Here is a 19,645-nt window from a genome sequence, read left to right as displayed (position 1 = left end):
AATAATTTTTTTTTTTTTTTTTTTTTGTCTCTTTAAAATGAAGCATTCGCCCAACTGAAACTTCAACTGGAAATTGTTTAGCTGAATCAATCAGCTCCGCCTTCCTTCAATCCATTTTCCATCTTCGATCCGCCTCCCATTCTTGCCAATGGTACGAACACTCATTCTACTCCATTTCTTGCACCTCACGCATCTCTGCCTCTCCACCGATCCCATTTCCTCCAATCGTCTCCTTACCCCTTCGCATCGAGCCATGGTGTTGCCTCTCTACCTCTCTTCGCCTAATTCCTCCAGATTTCTCTCGAACCCTCGCCGTCATCTCCGCGATTTCCCCAATTCCAACAATCGCTCCAATGCTCGAATGCGCCTCTACGATGACCTACTTCTAAATGGGTATGTTCCATCTCCTTCAAAATTCCCATGATTTTCACTTTTGTTTGATGCAATGTGGTTTTTGGTTAAGGTATTATACGACCAAGCTTTGGATCGGAACTCCACCGCAGCAATTCGCGCTTATTGTTGATACGGGGAGTACGGTTACTTATGTTCCTTGCTCCACTTGCGTAGAATGTGGGAAGCACCAGGTTAAAATGTTTACAAATTGATCATTATTAGAGCGCTTATAAGGGCTTCATATTCATATTCATATTCATAGTCATATTCAACCATCTGCTCTGTTTTCTTTTATGAACCTTCGCATGGAACTTGGTAAACCAATACAGTTTTGGTAGGGAAATAGATCGAATGATATGGATCCTAGTTGACATATGTTTTTTGCTCCAAAGGGTGAATGATAAACGGTGAGAATCCCACATTGGTTGGGGACACGATTTCACATTGGTTGGGGAGGAGAAAGAAACACACTTTGTAAGCAAAGGGTGTGGAAACCTTTCCCTAGCAGACACTTTTTAAAGTCTTGAGGGAAAGCCCAAAGAGGACAATATGTGCGAGCGGTGGGCTTGGACTATTACAAATGGTATAAGAGTCAGACACCAGGCGATGTGCTAAGGAGGAGGCTGTTCCCCGAAGGGGGTAGACACAAGGCGGTGTGTCAGTAAGGACGCTGGGCCCCGAAGGGGGTGGATTTGGTGGTGATCCCACATCGATTGGAGAAAGGAATGAGTGCCAGCGAGGACACTGGGCCCCAAAAGAGGGGTGGATTGTGAGAACCCACATTAGTTGGGGACATAATCCCACATGGGTTGGAGAGGAGAACAAAACACCCCTTATAAGGGTGTAGAAACCTTTCCCTAGCAGACGCGTTTTAAAGCCTTGAGGGGAAGCCCAAAAGGGAAAGTCTAAAGAAGACAATATCTACTAGCAGTGGGCTTGGGTCGTTACATAAACATTATCCATTTAATCCATTTAATGCATGAGACTGAATTGTATCATTGGTATTCTATATGGGTCTTGAAGTTTGTGGATGTGTTAGTTTTATGGATAAAGTTTGTCCTGTGATTTATTATATTTGTATTAAAACATTTCTAGTTCTTTCTTTCATAGGTACCTTGCAATGTGCGGTAGTTGGTACTTAAACTTTTATTTCTATCAGGACCCGAAGTTTGATCCAGAATCGTCGAGCACTTACCAAGCTGTCGAATGCAACAGTGATTGCAATTGTGACAATGATGGATTGCAGTGTATCTATGAAAGGAAGTATGCTGAAATGAGTACTAGCAGTGGTGTCCTTGGTGAGGATGTTATATCCTTTGGCAATCAGAGTGAACTCATACCACAGCGTGCTGTGTTTGGGTGTGAGAATGAGGAAACGGGGGATCTTTACAGTCAACGTGCTGATGGAATTATGGGTTTGGGCCGTGGTGATCTTAGTATTGTCGACCAACTTGTTGACAAAGGTGTGATTAATGATTCTTTCTCACTATGCTATGGTGGTATGGATATTGGTGGTGGTGCTATGGTTCTTGGGGGAATCTCTCCTCCATCAGATATGATTTTTAGCTACTCAGATCCTGTGAGAAGGTGTGTTCAAAAGTTGTTTATCCTAAAGAATTGTACTTGATGTTCATTCATAACAATTACAATTGATCATCGCGCGTTTACTTTTCTTTTGGGATGCCAACAGTCCATATTACAATGTTGATTTGAAGGGGATACATGTTGCGGGTAAGAAGTTGGTTCTGAGTCCTAGTGTCTTTGATGGAAGATATGGAACTGTCTTGGATAGTGGTACAACTTATGCTTACCTACCAGAGGAAGCGTTTGGAGCTTTCAAGGATGCTGTAAGCTTCTATTCTTTGAATTTACTATTCACTGCCAGGAGTATCTTTTTTAATTCTGAATTTGAAGATTGTTGCATGCTTTCCCAAGAACATCATAAGATGATCTAAGCTTTCTCCTTGTAAGATCCCACGTCGGTTAGAGAGAGGAACGAAACATTTTTTATAAGGGTGTGAAAACCTCTCCCTAGTAGATGCGTTTTAAAACGTTGAGGGGAAGCTCGGAAGGGAAAGCCCAAAGAGGACAATGTCTGCTAACGGTGGGCTTCGGCTATTACAAATGGTATCAGAGCCAAACAACGAACGGCGTGCCAGTGAGGACGTTGGGACCTCAAGGGGAGTGGATTGTGAGATCTCACCTCGGTCGGAGAGGAGAACAAAACATTCCTTATACGGATGTGGAAACCTCTCCCTAGTAGACACGTTTTAAAACCTTGAGGGAAAGTCTGGAAGGGAAAGCCCAAAGAGGACAATATCGACTAGCAGCGATGGGCTTAGGCTGTTACAAATGGTATTAGAGTTAGACATCGAACGACGTGCCAGCGAGGACACTGGGCCGCTAGGGAGGGTGGATTGTGAGATCCCACATCGGTTCGAGAAGGGTACGAAACATTCCTTATAAGGGTGTGGAAACCTCTCCCTAGTAGACGCGTTTTAAAACTTTGAGGAGAAGCTTAGAAGGGAAAACCCAAAGAAAACAATATCTGCTAGCGGTGGGCTTGGGCTGTCACAAATGGCATCAGAGCCAGACACCAAACCGCATGCCAGCGAGGACGCTGGGCCCCCAAAGGGAGGAACGGAAAGCCTAAAGAGAACAATATCTGCTTGCGGTGGGCTTAGGCCGTTACAAATGGTATTAGAGCCAGACATCGAACGGTGTGTTAACGAGGACACTGGACCCCCAAGGGGAGGGTGGATTGTGAGATCCCACATCGGTTGGAGAGGGGTACGAAACATTCCTTATAAGGGTGTAGAAGCCTCTCCCTAGTATACGCATTTTAAAACCTTGAGGGGAAGCCCATACGGGAAATCTTAAAGAAAACAATATCTGCTGAGCTTGGGCTGTTACACTCTTTTTCTCTCTAATGCAGTTGCCTTGTATGTCATCTTTTCCATTTGCCGTGCACGTAATCTCTTGATCGAAGTGCAATAGATTTTCTTCTTTTGCAAGAGTCTACAATTTCAAAGCTACGCATGAATCTTGAATTCTTTATTATTTGGAGTCCTCTTTTATTGTTGGTTAGAATGCATAACGAATTAAAAAAAGAGCAATTTCTTCAGATCATGGACGAGCTTCATTCTTTGAAGAAGATTGATGGTCCTGACCCAAATTTCAAAGATACATGTTTTTCTAGTGGTGGAAGGTATGGTTATCTAATAATTGTCCGTTTTAAAAGCGAGTTACATCATCGAGTAATTAATTCGTTACCTTATGTCAGTGATGCTGCTAATTTATCAGACATATTTCCCACAGTTGACATGATATTTGATCATGAGCAAAAGCTGTCTCTAGCACCGGAAAATTACTTGTTTCCGGTGAGGAATTACTCTTGATTATTTATTTCAACTGGTTTGGTTGTTAGAATAGTTTGTGTAGTTGCTAAGTTAATGGATTCTTCTTTACTATGAATTCTCCAAATCATTACTTCAGCACTCAAAGATACATGGTGCATATTGTCTGGGAATTTTTGGGAATGCAAATGATCAAACTACTCTTCTAGGAGGTACGCTCTTTTCATGGTTGAGATGAACATACCTATTTTCTATAATCACATGCTACATTTTGGCATGATTATTTCTTGTGATAGGAATCGTTGTCCGCAACACTTTAGTGATGTATGACAGAAAGCATTCAAAAGTTGGATTTTGGAAAACAAATTGTTCTGAGTTATGGGAAAGGCTACACATTTCAGATGATAATGCCCACGCTCCAGCTACATTGCTCGATACTGATATCGCCCCTGCATCTGCTCCAAGCGAGTCTCCACGTTATATGATTCCAGATATTTTTATTTTTGTTATGCTTTTATGTTTGTATGGTAGCTTGACATCATATCAGTTGGTTCTGTAGTGATTTTCCTTTTATGTTACTGTCATTATGACACTCGAGATTCTATCATAAACAGTGTAGAACATTTTGAAATGCAAATTTTCATGATTATTTAATAAATTTATGCCTGTTGCAATTTCTACCTTAAATTGCCTGTTTGTGAAGTGTTTTCTTTTGTTTGCCGTGCAGAAGAGCTCCAGATTGGACGTGTCACATTTGAGATCTTGTTGAACATAAGCTACCCAGATCTGGAGCCTCATCTTACGGAGCTTTCGGATCATATTGCTCACGAGTTGAATGTTAGCCAGTCACAGGTTAGTGCACATCACACATCGAGGATAGATTGAAAACTCTTTTAGCAGTATTTAATGATCATTTTGGTATAATCTCTAAAACTTGCACTTATAAAAGTTTAGATTAACAACTGGGTTATATTAAAAATTAAGCTCTAATAGTCCTTCTGTTCCCATAGTTAGTTAAGCGTAAACTGAATAATGACGTTATATACTAACGTCGATTGATTTTCGAGATCCCACATCGGTTGGGGAGGAGAATGAAACATTCTTTATAAGGGTGTGGAAACCTCTCTCTAGCAAATGCATTTTAAAAACCTTAAGGGGAAGCCTGAAAAAGAAAGCCCAAAGAGGACAATAACTACTAGCAGAGAACTTGGGCTATTACAAATGGTATCAAAGCTAGACACCGGGCAATGTGTCAGCGAGGAGGTTGAGCTCACTCTGGAGGGGGTGGACACGAGGCAGTGTGCTAGCAAGGACACTGGGCCCCGAAGGGGGGGTGGATTTGGAGGTTCCACATCAATTGGAGAAGAGAACGAGTGCCAGCGATGACGCTGGGCCCTGAAGGAGGGTGGATTGTAAGATCCCACATTGATTAGGGAGGAGATCGAAATGTTCTTTACAAGGGTGTGAAAACCTCTCCCTAGCAGACGCGTTTTAAAAACCTTGAGCGAAAGCCTGAAAGGAAAAGTTCAAAGAGGACAATATTTGCTAACGGTGGGGTTGGGCTAGCCAAACATTAGTTTAATCTTTGAGTTTGTGATCATATCTAAGTCTGTATATAACTCTGTATAGCATGTTGTTTGAACCATTTTTCAGGTCCATTTATTGAATATTACCGTGAGAGGAAATGTTTCAGCTATTCAGCTGGCCATACTCCCTAATGGACCTTCAGAATTTTTCTCCAATGCGACTGCCACGGTAATAAATGATTATACCTGCTATGGTAAACTGCATAACAACCGTAAATTCACAAGCATGACTTTTCAAATCTTGTTCTTCTCCGCAGACGATTATTACCCTCATCAAGGAGCATCACATGAAGCTACCTCCCACATTTGGAAGTTACCAGGTAGTTCAATGGAATGTCGAACCTCTAACGAAAAGGTAAGTACATAGATATTGATTCGAGAGAGAAACAAGTGCCAACAAGGACGCTGAGCCCTGAAGGAGGTAGATTGTGAGATCCCATATCGATTGGGGAGGAGAACGAAATATTCTTTATAAGGGTACGGAAACCTCTCTCTAGCAGATGCATTTTATAAACCTTGAGGGAAAGCACCAAAGGGAAAGCCCAAAGACACAATATCTGCTAGCGGTAGGCTTGGGCTCTTACAACTACTTTCCAAAAATGCTTTAAATTTTTCTTACCCGTTTGCCCTTTTTTTGATCATCTGGACCACTCCTTTATGCGCCACTCGTTGTCTTACCATGTCAAATACAGTAGGAACTTATTAGAATTAAAATGGAAAGCTCAAAAGGGCTTGAAATTTTTCGTACTATATCCTTAGTGAAGTCTTGTTGAGTAGGTAAATGTTGAATGGCATTAATGTAGTCCAAACTCTTGTATTTGGTTTTAGGTCATTGTGGAAGCGAGTTTATGTTGCGGTGGTTTTAGCTGTTATAGTGACCCTTATTCTTGGGTTGTCAGCATTGGGAGTGTGTCTTATTTGGAGAAGCAGACAGCCAGGGTTCAATGCGTATAAGCCTGTCAATGCAGCAATTCCAGAGCACGAACTCCAGCCCCTGTAAACAACCCTTCCCAACACATTTTTGTTTTCTTCTCACTCTTTGCATCTTTTTCTTTTCATAGCTTCAAATCTTCAGAATTATTATTTTTTAGCCTTTGTATTCATTTTATTCTCGAGGGCTCTAACATTAAACAAACCAAACGAGGCAGACACGGGGAAGCCTTCCCCGCTCCATCCTTACAAAATTTCCTATGGTGTGTGTTGAAAATATATTTATATTAAATGGAGCGGGGCAGAAAATTGGGCAGGAGTGGGGACGGGGACCCCATTTATTTAATGGGGAACCACTCCCTCCCCTGTTCCCTGTTTAAGGCAGGTCTCTACAGGTAAAATGGACATTTCTACAGCATAGGCGTGTCGAACAAATCAAGTTTGTTAATCGTTAAAATGTTGAAATCTTGTGTTATGGATTGATATATAAGTTCGTTGCAAGATGTGTAATTATATTGATAGCGTTTGTACTCGGTCAAGCTGCATCTATACTACATTCAAAGTCAAAGGAAAACCCTTTATGGATGGAACATTAAATGTGCAGACATTATTGAAAATTGTAGCTGATTTAAATTCTAACTTCTAGGCATATAAGGATTTGAAAAAATTCATGGTAAAGTAAATTTTCGCTCAAGTCATAGTTATAGCATAGGAGTGTTTCGAACTTATCTATATCGAGGGAATCGATTGTAGGAGGAAGAGAAAAGTTGTACGCGTTTTAAAAAACTTGGAGGGAAAGTTCGAAATAAAAAGTCCAAACAGAATAATATTTGCTAGCACTTGGGCCGTTACGATGACAAGTTGTTCAAATAATAATAAATTTTTTTAGCTATAAATATATATTTTTTATAAATAAAATATGAATTTTATTTAAAAATCAAACCCTTTTAAACTAACCTACCTAATTTGAAATTGGGTACCAAAAATGTAGTTTAATTAAATAGGTTTACATTGGAATAGTATTTTTCATTTAACAAATAATTTCAAATTTCAGATTTAAACTTATAATCTCTTGATCGATGGTACAAGTTTTAACTAGTGGACTAAATTTTAAGTTTGACTTATTAATTATTTAATAAACTAAGTCAATATTTTTCTTTCTAGTGCATGTTTCTTGACAAATTCTCATCTCTTGGTATTCTAAAAAGTCAACCTTAACTCTCGGTATTCTAAAAAGTCAACTTTTTAACTCTCGGACTGAATATGATATGATATTTTATACTCGTACATTTTAAGGGCGATTAGAATACAATCCTTAAACACAACCTAAATGATTAACGACTGTAACAAATTGCCTTCTTAGAAGTCGTAGGCTTGAATTCCCATGAAAATTAGCTACGTGAAATTTTAAAAAATAAAAAAAATTAAAGACTAAATTTATAGTAATTTAAATCCTTCTTTTCCTTACCTGTGTTGGTATCGATAATATGTTGTTTTTTTCCGTCAACATGCCAACGTAGTATTCCAGTGATAAAATACCTAGTCCTTAGTTAATAATGTCGTGTTTGTTGCCTAATACTTAAAGACAACAACTTATGTAGTAAAGATGACGATGATAAACAATGGTTTAAATTTTATTAATGAAGTTAAAGATTAAAACTTTAAAAACAGTTTTAACTCAACTTAATTCAAACACTTGGAACCAGTTGATGCTATTTCCTTTGAATTATTCCATTCTTGTAAGAACGCCGAGAAAATTGAAGAAAGAAAGATGAAGAAGTTTGAATAAATTGGTAAACAAGGAGAATAAAATCGACCCCACATTCCAAGTAGGCCATTTAAAAGGACCAAAACGAATAATAGAAGCTTAATTCATCAACTCAAATGAATAAACTAATCGAAGTAGAACAAGTCTGCGGTGATGGTGAATGGAACGGCAACGGAAACGGAAGAGGAATAGCTGAAATCTGGGTGGTGGGTTTCACGCATACTCTTCGATTGCTATAGAAACAGGCGCCTTAAGCACCATTTTCTGATCTTCCTTCTCCATTTTTTTTGTTGTATTTCTGCTGCCATTCCATCGCTTATATCTGGCTTTGATCCGTAAGTTTCAAAAGTCGTCTTCATTTCGTTCTCTTCTGTTTAGGTTTGGTTTGGATTCTCTTCGATTTCTTTGTTGTGGTTTTTGACCCTTTGTTCTTCTTTCGAATTCTGTAATCGGAATTTCGTGCAATGATCAACTGATTTCGTTTTTGTGCTGCTTCTCTTTGGATTTTGGTTTCTAATTACAATTTTGAATCAGCATTCATAGGATCTTCCGCTGCAACTAGAATTAGTTCTTCGCATCTCTCCAATATCTTTATCCATTTTCAGCGGAGAATTCCTAATTTCCCTTTCATACTTGTGGTTTATTGTATGATTTCTTCCGTTTTGGGATTTACAGAGTGATTAGTTTTGATCCCAGTAGGTTCCGAACTAAGAGCTTTACTTTTGGTACTCGTACAGTTTTCTTTCTCTAGAATGTGGCTATGTACTGGGGAAACTGTTCTAGTATGAGTGAACTTGGAAATGCCATTTTTTATCTTCCAGCTGGTTCATTTCTCTGAACCTAGGGCATAGGGTTTTACCAATTTGTAATAGATCCAAAAATAAAGCAGCAGTTTGAATGACTGCACACATATATACTTCTAAAACGATTTGTTTATAGTTGATTTGAGCTTATTGGCATTATGGCTCTTTCATGCTTTGGTCTGTAGCTGTTGTTTTACGGCCGAGGATTCTTATTGTTTTTGATCTATATGTTCTTGTGTGGCAGGTCAGTGTATACTTGTGATTCGTATTGCTTCTCGAGGATTAGTTATGCAAGGAAGTTTGATCTACTTATTGAAATTGTAACTTCATATTAAGAACAAGGTATTCTCCTTCTCCATTTTTTGCTGTGTAATCTTGAAGGATAGTTAGTTGTTACACATTGGTTGTGTAGAATTATTTATCTAAGAATTTGTTATGAAACTCTTGGGATTTGATTTAAAAACCTTGTTAAAGAACAAAATCTCTAGAGCTAAATTATCCAAGAACTCCAAAAAAACGATAAGGAATCAACCGAAAGGAAAGTTTTGGGACGGGTTACCTTGATGATCAAGATCAAGAGTAAAGAAAACTCGTTTTAAACTCGTGATTCGAATCACTTCACAAGATAACTTGATCAAGACTACTTGAATGACTCTAACCTGCAAATCTAAACACAAGAAATGCAAAAGAACAACTCAGGGCTTAAGAAGCATAATATGCCAACTTCATTTTTAATATCCAAAATCTTCATACTAAAGCAACAACATGAATGACTATTTATAGCCTTGTAAATTAACCTTAAAGTAACCTATGGTCAATTGAAAGATTGTAACTCTCATGCTCATCAATTCCATAATGACCACTAACTAATTGTATCTTAAAACTTTAAAAATGGTACTTTAAAATTGAAAAATACAATGAAACCTTCCTAAATCCAAACATGTATGGTATAATCTTATCATCTACCGTGAAGTCTTTGTGGCATGATTGAGACACACCTTATTTCGTATCAAAACTTCTCGTTTTTTCTCACATAAGTAGCCATAGGGTAGATGTAGTTGATAATATCTGTATGTTCTAATAACTATTGATAATATCTGTATGTTCTAATAACTATTGACACAAAGTTTTGTACCTAGTTGAATTCTTGAATATTCATTTTTAGGCCCACTCTTCATCTGTAAATTGGTTTCAGTTATTGAGTAATAAGGCTTTGTAAATATATATATATATATATTTTCATTTTTGCTTAGTGCTTATCGTTTAAAACCTTAATAATGTTGGAACATTTTTTATTTGCTTTTTATTTATAAACATTTTATGTTAAAATGAGTTAACTAGTTATCTTTTGGGTCTGGTCTGCTTATTTAGCTAAAATTTTCCCATTGTTTGTTTTCATTTTAGTTAAATTTTCTCATGGGGAGCATCAAATCCAATTAACGATAGATAGTTGTAACAGCCCAAACTCACCATTAGCCGATATTGTCCTCTTTGGGCTTTCCCTTTCAGGCTTCCTCTCAAGGTTTTTAAAACGCGTCTGTTAGGGAGAGGTTTCCACACCCTTATAAGAAATGTTTTGTTCCCCTCTACAACCGACGTGGGATCTCACAATAGTATGGGTTGTCAAAAATTTCCTAGGGCAGATAGATAACCAAGGAAGTCGTTTATGTAATTTTTCGGTAACTAAGTTCCCCACCTCACCTGGCTGGCGGGTCAAAAGATATTGTATGATTTGTTTTTGGAATGTTAGGGTTCTTTGAAAGTGCAACTTCTCAACAAGTGGATTAGAACAATGATTTGTCTACCAGTACAAATGCACTTGTCCTCTCAGAACCAACAGAAATTTGGAAGTTGGCCTTGTTGTCCATAATGCAAAATTCTCTCAGTATTTGGTCTTGCATAAGATTACCAATTATTTTTCTTCAGGATGTGTCAGTAGGCAGGCAGCCTTAGATTCTTCATCAACCTTGACCTTCTCTTAGATATTCTGACCTTTACAAAGACTAGCCTATGATCTTATGCTGCAGCCATTGGATCCTCTTTCTTAGACTTGCAAACTTAGCATGCATAGACAATCTTGCTTAGTTGTCTCTCAACTCGTGAGCCATAACAATTCCGTCTATCAAAACAACTACATGATCTGAAATCAACTCTCTCCTATCCAGTGAATATATATTACGGTACTGTGCCTTGACCTCATGCGGGTTATTCTTGATATTATTTGTTTAATTACTTGTCGCAAATATAACCGAGCACATCTACAATCTTGTGCAGACACTTTTTCAAATATGTACACATTTTGAAAGATGCATTTGTATGTTTTGATACATCAGAAAATTGCCCAATCTGTTTTAATTTTGAATGTGAAAAATAAATTATAGTTCAATAAGAATGCATTTTCTGCTAAAATTTAAAAACCAAAAGTCCGAACGTCCCAGAAATTATAAGAAAAGTGGTGATGCTAGCTTCCGACTTTGTGAGCGAGTTAGTTTCCAAGAACCTTACTATATGTTTGTTTAAGTTATTATTCATATTTATATTTTAGTCACCGATAAATGTGTGGCATTGAGATATGTTGCCAAGTTATTGTCTTTTTACACGTTTTTATCTAGGCTAGGCTTAAAATTGTGCTATATTTTCCAATCTTTTTAGCTTATGCTAGGTTTGCTATTATTATAAGTCAATTTACCCATTAAAATAACCTCAATAATATTGCTTTGTGTTGTATCATCAAGATTTTTACTTCATTATGTACATAAATGCCATATGAAATTCTTGTAATATGGAAGCTCCCACTTAACTTGGTAGTCCATTTCTCTGTACATCCTATTCACCCTGTAAGTAAACGGAAATTAATGCATGTGTTGCCTACAGACTCTCTTTCTATGCTTTGCTTCTTGTGATGAACTTTGTGATGAACTTTGTCTTTTCTTTATCACTAACTTGACAGTAACCTAGGAAGAAAAATGTTTGTTATAGCTCTCTTTTAAAGGAATATCAACTTGAAAAGTTCTAGAAATGATTTTTTTTTTGAAGCAGTTCAAGAAATGATTTTTATTCATCTGTCAATATACTTAATCTTTGTTCATTATATTTATATTCATTTCTTTTCATCTTGATTGAGTATGATATTGGCGCAGGTGCAATGGGGGTCTCATTACTTAAATTGCTTCTTAGACATATTTCATCATTTTTTCAACTTTCGTCTTCTGACTACATAAATTTACAACCGACTCTGAAGTACTACCATAAAATAGAAGGGGTTTTCAAACTTTTGAAGCCGATACTGGATGCAGTTGTTGATTCAGATATAGCTTCTGATGAAGAACTTATTAAGGCATTTGAAGAACTTGATCATTCAGTTGATGAACTAAGGGTGCTGTTTGAAAACTGGCAACCATTGTCGAGTAAAGTATACTTGGTAAGTTCTACCTTACCCTTATTATTTTTATCATTATTTTTGCAAAGATTAAGTTTATCTCTTTCATCAACTAAGTGCACTCTACTGACTGGAAGCAATTTAAGAATAGAAATTCTCATGTGGAAATTTTAGGACCCAGATTTTCTCTATCGTCTTATATCAAAATCTCTCGGCTTTAAACTTGGAATAGGAGTAGTTTGGCCTTTTCTTTCTTGGAGGCTGAGCTTTTTGGTCTGTTGTGTTGTTGCAATCTTGGTTTCTATGAGCATTGCAATTTTTTTGTATGGTTTTCTTGATTGCAAGGTTGGAGATTGGTTCATGATTTTCTTTGGAAGAAAGTAGTAGCTTTTGCTGATTTTGGCCCTCGATCTAAACATATCGAAACGAATAACCGAAGCAGAAAGAAATGAAATAAATATCGCGAAACTAGAGGAAAGAGTTTCTAATATGAACCAAGACATCAATCATGTAATATAACTTCAAAGAAGATGTGATGAAAAATGTTGTTAAAATTATCAAAAGATATTTCAATTCATGGCAAATTGAATAAGAATTGAGCTTCATTGTTATAAATTTTGGGTGGATCACAGTATAGAGCTATGATGTTTCATTAATGCATTTTAGGACTTTTTATTTACCTTAGGTTATATTTACGGTCATAAAATATGAATGTTATATTTGTAAAGGGGGACTTGGAAAATGTAGTAAAAAGAACATTTGTGCTGAGCTTTATTTAGCCAATGATTAAGTTTCGTAAAAAGAACATTTGTGCTATGCTTTATTTAGCCAATGATTAAGTTTCTTTGCAATTCTATGTAGTTTAGATTGCATGTTTAGAATCATTCAAGCTTGATATGATTGATCTTGCTTGTGGAGTGATTCGAATTTCAAACAAGTGTTCTTGCCTTGAGATATTCGATCAACAAGGTAATTCGAATCTTACTTCCCTTGCAGTGATTCCTTATCATTTGGTATCAGAACTTTCCTCTGGGTTGATTCCTTATCTGAAACTTTTGGTATTCGATCTAACAACCTTATCGAAGAATAAGACATTTAGATCTAAATTATCCAAGAACCCTCAAAACAATTAAGAATCAAGGGAAAGTTTAGGAACAAATTTCCATGATGATCAAGATCAAGAGTAAAAGAAAACGCGCTTCTAAACTTGTGATTCAAATCACTCCTCAAGATAGCTTGACCAAGACTATTTGAATGATTCTAGCATGCAAATCTAAACACAAGAAATGCAAAAGAACAAGCTCGTGTTTTAAGAAGCATAATTGGCAACTTTCACTTTAATATCCAAAATCTTCATACTAAAGTAACAACATGAATGACTATTTATAGCCTTGAAAATAAACAAGTAACATATGATGAAGTGAAGGGTTGTAACTCTCATGTCCATCAATACCATAATGACCAATAACTAATTGTAACTTAAGACCTTAAAAATAATACTCTAAAATTGAAAAATACAATAAAACCTCCCTAAATTTAAACATGTATGTGCAACCCAATGAGGAAATTGGTCCTAAGAACCCACTAAGGAAATGGTCCAACCTAACACCACCATTTAGTGGTCATAACAACCTACTAAATAGTTGGTCCCCATAAGCTTGTGAACTCACAATCTTCCCTATAAACTTGACTTTACTCGAGATTCTTCGCTCTAAGCAACTCTTGCATCTCCACAAATTTAATCCTTGCTAGGGCCTTAGTGAGAATATTTGTATGTTACTCTCGAGTGCAAAGAAACTCCACAATGGTTTGTCGCTTCTCAACACACTCACGGATAAAGTGAAAGTGAGTGTTGATGTGTTTGCTACATACATGAAATATCAAATTCTTCGTCAATGCAGTTGCAAATTTGTTTTGGTCACCTTGCTCAAGAAATTTCTTAGCCACAATGCCGCAGTTGTGTCATGAACTCGGCCCGACAAATAGTGTCATAGTTTGTTGCTTCTGAAATTGAGATTGCCAAGTGATCAAATTTTCAATGAGACAAAACGCTATTCCTTTGGTGTTTTTTCTATCGTCAATGCTTGCAACTAAATAACTATTAGTAAAATCGACTAGTTTTTTAGGTTCTTGCACTGTCTTTCAACTTTGCTCCCTTCTTCTTTCATTTGGTTAATAATATTACTTTTCAAACTCGGGATGCAATATACCTTGGTCAGTAGATGTTGATCATTGTTCTTGCACTGGAACAAGATGGATCTGTTGTCAAACTTCACGCTCCCAATGAGATTCTCGTCAAGCTCCTTGAACTTCATTCAATCTCCGGTCATGTGGCGACTCGCATTGTTGTCGAAGTACCACATGTTTGTCTCCACTCGGTCTTGTCTGTTCATGAGGAGGATCACCTATTATTCTTTTCATTGAGCACTAATAGGTTGGGCATCTTCTCGGCCAACAACAGTGCGGGTTTTTGGTTATGCGTGAATGTGAAGTTCGCCTCCTCATCACACTTCTTGTTGTGGCACTCCGCTGCATAGTGCCTATATTTTTCACAAGAGACACACTTATAGTGAGAGTATGATGTTTTAAAAGTGACTTAACGATCTAATCCAGAAGATACAAAAGGAGAGAGAAAACAGTGTAGAAAATGTATAACCTTAAATAGCTCGTGGGCTCGTAGTTGGCAGAGATGAGAGTTTTGCTGCTGATGCATCCTTGATCGATTAGTATTTTGCAATTAGGATTGAACTCCTGATTAGGATTTTGAAATGGGCTGGGACTTGTTGGAAAGAGTTCCTTGCTTGTAAGGAGTTCATTGATAGAACTATTCTTTCGTTTAAGCATAGTTCTCTTGGATATGATGAGCAAAGATTTTCCTTGATAGGATTGGTTTTGTTCAATTAGGTGAATGCTTGAATCATCACACGGAGATCACATGCTTTTTTTAAGGTGTCATTTAGACAAACTTACCTGGTGAATGGGTGAAAAGGCCCATCGGTTATCATAAACTTGTCGTTTGAAATTTGGTCAGTATTTAGAAAGTGATTTTTAAAACTTAAATACAAAACAGAGACATCAATAGCAAATCGCCCCATTTTTTCTAATGTAAAAAATTGAAAGCAATATCATTATCAAGTGCACTTGAGCTAATCTTTGTTTTTAGACAGTACAATTTTTAGCATAGCCATGCTTCTTCAGTTTTGCACCTTGTTGGACTATTATTTGGTTTGACATCATGCTCAGATATAGGAGCGCGAGTTACAGGCTCCATCTAATGCTTTGAATTGTTTATTTTGAACTCAAAAAGTCTATTATCTTTGCCGCCCCCAAATGTAACAAATTTGTCAATAGATGTTCTTTCTCATGCACACCGTGCTTTTTTGTCCCTCCTAGCAGATATTGTTCTCTTTGGGCTTTTCCTCTTGGGCTTCTCCTCAAGATTTTTAAAACGCGTTTGCTAGAGTGAGGTTTCCACACCCTTGTAAAGAATGTTTCGTCTCTCTCTTCAACTGATGTAGGATCTCACAATCCACCCTATATGGGGCTCTCTCCAATCAAGGTGGGATCTCACAATCCACCCCCCTTCAGAGCTCAGCGTTCTCGCTAGCACATCACCCGAAACCTGTCTCTGATACCATTTATAACAGTCCAAGTCCAACAGGGGCAGATATTGTCCTCTTTGAGCTTTTCTTCTGAGCTTCCCCTCAATGTTTTTAAAACGCATCTACTAAGGAGAGGTTTCCACACCATTATAAGAAATGCTTTGTTCCCCTCTCCAACCGACGTGGGATCTTACCAAAGGAAACTTTTGTAACGTTTACTTAGTTTGTTGAGAGGCTTACAATATTTTGTTCAACTTTTAGGAGCATCTCTTTACTAATCTGTCTGTCTGCCTCCCTTTTCTGTCTATGATTCCAGGTACTGCAAGGTGAAGCATTAATAACAAAGATTGGGAAATCTAGCTTGGATATATTCCAGCTTCTTCGGTCTTCAAATGAAAATCTTCCGGAGGAATTAAGTTTATCATCTCTTGAGGTAATGACTGATTTAAGATTTACGGTTTCGACTTTTCCATGTTTCCACTTTCTCTTGTATTCCTTTTTTAGGAGTAATGTTTGAGCATTCATGATAAATAATTTGCATGATGCATTATTGCAGCACTGCGTCCAAAAGATTAAGCATATTGGAAGGGAAGAAATATCTTCTGTTATTAAAGATGCCATAAGGAATCAAGCAGAGGGCATTGCACCCCCCAGCTCAGATGTTTTGGTGAAACTTGCAGATTCCCTGAGCTTGAGATCAAACCAGGAGATCTTAATTGAGGCTGTGGCCCTTGAAAAGTTGAAAGAGAGTGCCGAACAAGCTGAACAAACCGGAGAAGCTGAGGACATCGATCAAATGGTTGCTCTTGTAACCCGTATGCATGAACGACTTCTTACGATAAAGCAATCCCAAAGTTCGGGTCCTGTATCGATACCTACTGATTTCTGCTGCCCTCTTTCTCTCGAACTAATGACAGATCCAGTTATTGTAGCATCAGGGCAGACCTATGAACGGGTTTTTATAAAAAATTGGATCGATATGGGGCTCAATGTTTGTCCAAAGACTAGACAGACGTTGGTTCACACGAATCTTATACCTAACTACACTGTTAAGGCTCTGATTGCAAACTGGTGTGAGACAAACAATGTGAAGTTATCTGATCCCTCAAGGTCGGTGCTTGGTAGCTTCGAGTCTGATACCCATCGAGAACCCCTTTTTTCTCATTCCCCTCAGTCAGCCCGGTCTGTACTTGGTGGAACCCATCGAGATGGAAGTTCTTCTTTGCTCTCCCACTCTTTCTCTGAGGATTCCTTGTCCAATGATGCTGGAGATGAAAGAGGGATTGATGTTAGTAGGCTATTGCTTACAAGTACGGAAGATCAATCGGCCAAATTGGAAGAAAATGGTGGTGATTTGATTACTAAACCATCAATGTCGCCATCTAGAACCAATGTTCCAAATTCCAGTGAGGATGAACAGTCACATAGTCATAATAGGAAGGCCTCCACCTCGAGTGCAGTCTCAAATGCTAATCTCTCTCGAGGAACCTCAGGGGAAGCCAATGAATCTCCAAACGTGTCAACAAATCTGACAGGTTATGGCAGTGATGCTGCTGGGGAGAGTAAATCAGAGCCCTTGGCTGCTGCTTCCTCAACTCCCAATCACATAGAACCAGAGCTTCCACCCAGATTAGCTGACTCAAGATCTCGAGGTAATATGATGTGGCTCCGACCATCAGAGAGGTTTGCCAGTAAAATAACTACACCATCTGCTAACGAAACAAGGCCAGATATTTCAGCTATCGAAGCACAAGTTCGGAAGGTGGTGGAGGAATTGAAGAGCAGTTCACTTGAAACTTTAAGAGGTGCTACGGCTGAATTGCGGCTACTGGCCAAACATAATATGGATAACCGGATAGTGATTGCTCAATGTGGAGCCATTGAATATTTGGTTAATTTGCTTCTCTCTGCAGACTCGAAGATCCAGGAGAATGCTGTGACTGCTCTTCTAAACTTATCCATCAATGATAATAACAAAAATGCCATTGCTCAGGCAAATGCAATTGAACCTTTGATTCATGTTCTTAAAACTGGGAGTCCGGAGGCAAAGGAGAACTCAGCAGCAACACTTTTTAGCCTCTCAGTGATTGAAGAGAACAAGGTGAGAATTGGAAGGTCTGGAGCAATAGGACCTCTGGTTGAATTGCTGGGTATTGGAACTCCAAGGGGAAAGAAGGATGCAGCTACAGCTTTGTTTAACTTATCAATATTCCATGAAAACAAGGCTAGAATTGTCCAAGCTGGAGCCGTGAGGCATCTTGTGGAGTTGATGGACCCAGCAGCTGGAATGGTTGACAAGGCAGTTGCTGTGTTGGCAAATCTCGCCACAATTCCCGAGGGAAGGTCTGCGATTGGTCAGGAAGGTGGAATTCCCGTTCTCGTCGAGGTCGTGGAGTTGGGTTCTGCTCGAGGAAAGGAAAATGCAGCAGCAGCATTGTTGCAGCTTTGCACAACCAGCAGTAGGCATTGCAGTATGGTGCTCCAAGAAGGAGCTGTGCCACCATTAGTGGCATTGTCCCAATCTGGTACTGCTAGAGCCAAAGAAAAGGTACAACAAAAATAAGTTTTTTAAATTACTTATTTCAGTTTTCAAAACTTGGTATTGATCTTGAAAACATATATAGAACAATGATCGTATTAAAAGTTGTAGGACAAAACTTATAACGTAATAACTAAACAAGTAATTGGGTAATCGCAGGCTCAAGCGCTTCTAAGCCATTTCAGAAGCCAGAGACATGGAAATTCAGGAAGAGGGTAAATGTTTTCATACTACAATCTTAAAAGGTCATCCAAGGATTTTGAGACAGATGTATTGAGATATTGATGTACAAATAATGAACGTGAAGCTGTTCTGGTTGCTTGAATTTTTGCACAGTACGTTCCCCAAAAGTTGGAAGGAAAAGAACAAATTATTACTTAAGATTGGATTAGATTCTGTAAAATATTCTATTCTACTTCCTAACTTCTTGTTATTATTTGTAACTCTGATCTTCAACTTCTTTTTCTGGGGGGGAAAAAAGGTTAATATGATGTATATACACATGCATTTCGTCCAATCTCGTGCAGTTTTTGTTCTTTTTCGCTCTTTTCCAAATGGTTATATTTCACGTCAATCGATCCTCACGTGATAGTTGGATGGATTTCTAACATCGGTTCACAATTTTTTGGTCGTAAGCTTTATGTAGTGTGTATTGTGTGATATGTTTTTAGATTTGGACAATTAGACTTTTGACATCTCGAGGACTTCATATTGGAGTTGTTTATGACGAATGCTTTTATCGAATACAAATTCCAACGAGAAATATAATATGGGCTGTTGTCGGATTCTAAACAAGAGAATACATTTGGTTTTAGCGTGAAAATAAGAACATGATCTACACTTGCACACCATGCTTACTACACTGACTTCATTGAGTTTGTCGGGTAAAAAAAATTCTCTTATAGATTTGTGGTTTCGTACCTTTCTTGAAACAAATTTCAGGATCTAAGATGATCCTTGAATTATTCTTATAATTTTCATCTGATCACATAAGAATGATTTCAGTCTTCTTGGTAGGTAAAATTCTCTCTTCTGGATTTGTGATCGTGTCACTTTCCTGAAGAAAATATTATAATTCCAAAGTGGTCATTAGATTATTCTTAAAATTGCTATCAAACTCATTATTGACAATTCTAGTTCTTCAAAATAGGAGTTTATTTTACCAATCAAATAGTATTTTTGTAGGTTCTTGCTTTCCAACCGTTCTTGGTATGAAGTGATGGCCTCGGCCCTCGATCTCCTTCCAAGGTTGAATTCGGAGTTGGTTTTTTTTTTTTTTTTTTTTTTTT

At 37.8% G+C, this 19,645-nt stretch overlaps 2 protein-coding genes across 9 annotated transcripts; both read left to right on the top strand.

The window, feature by feature from the left end:
• Positions 1-30: 30 nt before the first annotated feature.
• LOC111451832 (aspartic proteinase nepenthesin-2-like) lies at positions 31-6,557 on the top strand. Of its 4 annotated transcripts, none has more exons than XM_023092408.1 (12): positions 31-393; positions 464-584; positions 1,553-1,980; positions 2,084-2,240; positions 3,519-3,601; positions 3,677-3,773; positions 3,889-3,961; positions 4,046-4,213; positions 4,477-4,601; positions 5,403-5,504; positions 5,593-5,655; positions 6,164-6,557. In XM_023092408.1, the coding sequence occupies exons 1-12, from the start codon at positions 149-151 to the stop codon at positions 6,287-6,289; spliced, it is 1,788 nt and encodes a 595-aa protein (XP_022948176.1). In that variant the 5' UTR covers positions 31-148; the 3' UTR covers positions 6,290-6,557. The 4 variants fall into 4 exon arrangements, with proteins under 4 accessions (XP_022948176.1, XP_022948175.1, XP_022948178.1 ...); XM_023092407.1 differs by having other exon boundaries at positions 32-393; positions 5,593-5,690; XM_023092410.1 differs by having other exon boundaries at positions 32-393; positions 4,046-4,225; positions 4,453-4,601; positions 5,593-5,690.
• Positions 6,558-8,125: 1,568 nt separating this feature from the next.
• On the top strand, positions 8,126-18,873 carry LOC111451433 (U-box domain-containing protein 4-like). Of its 5 annotated transcripts, XM_023091859.1 has the most exons (7): positions 8,127-8,239; positions 8,771-8,815; positions 9,081-9,178; positions 11,977-12,257; positions 16,134-16,250; positions 16,374-18,365; positions 18,516-18,873. In XM_023091859.1, the coding sequence occupies exons 4-7, from the start codon at positions 11,982-11,984 to the stop codon at positions 18,573-18,575; spliced, it is 2,445 nt and encodes an 814-aa protein (XP_022947627.1). In that variant the 5' UTR covers positions 8,127-8,239; positions 8,771-8,815; positions 9,081-9,178; positions 11,977-11,981; the 3' UTR covers positions 18,576-18,873. The 5 variants fall into 5 exon arrangements, with proteins under 5 accessions (XP_022947626.1, XP_022947627.1, XP_022947629.1 ...); XM_023091858.1 differs by lacking the exon at positions 8,771-8,815 and having other exon boundaries at positions 8,126-8,239; XM_023091861.1 differs by lacking the exon at positions 8,771-8,815 and having other exon boundaries at positions 9,086-9,178.
• The last annotated feature ends 772 nt before the right edge of the window (positions 18,874-19,645 follow it).

This window comes from Cucurbita moschata, unplaced genomic scaffold (genome assembly GCF_002738365.1).
Source record: "Cucurbita moschata cultivar Rifu unplaced genomic scaffold, Cmos_1.0 Cmo_Scf00013, whole genome shotgun sequence".
NCBI lineage: Eukaryota > Viridiplantae > Streptophyta > Magnoliopsida > Cucurbitales > Cucurbitaceae > Cucurbita > Cucurbita moschata.
This window is presented reverse-complemented; position numbering and strand designations above follow the sequence as displayed.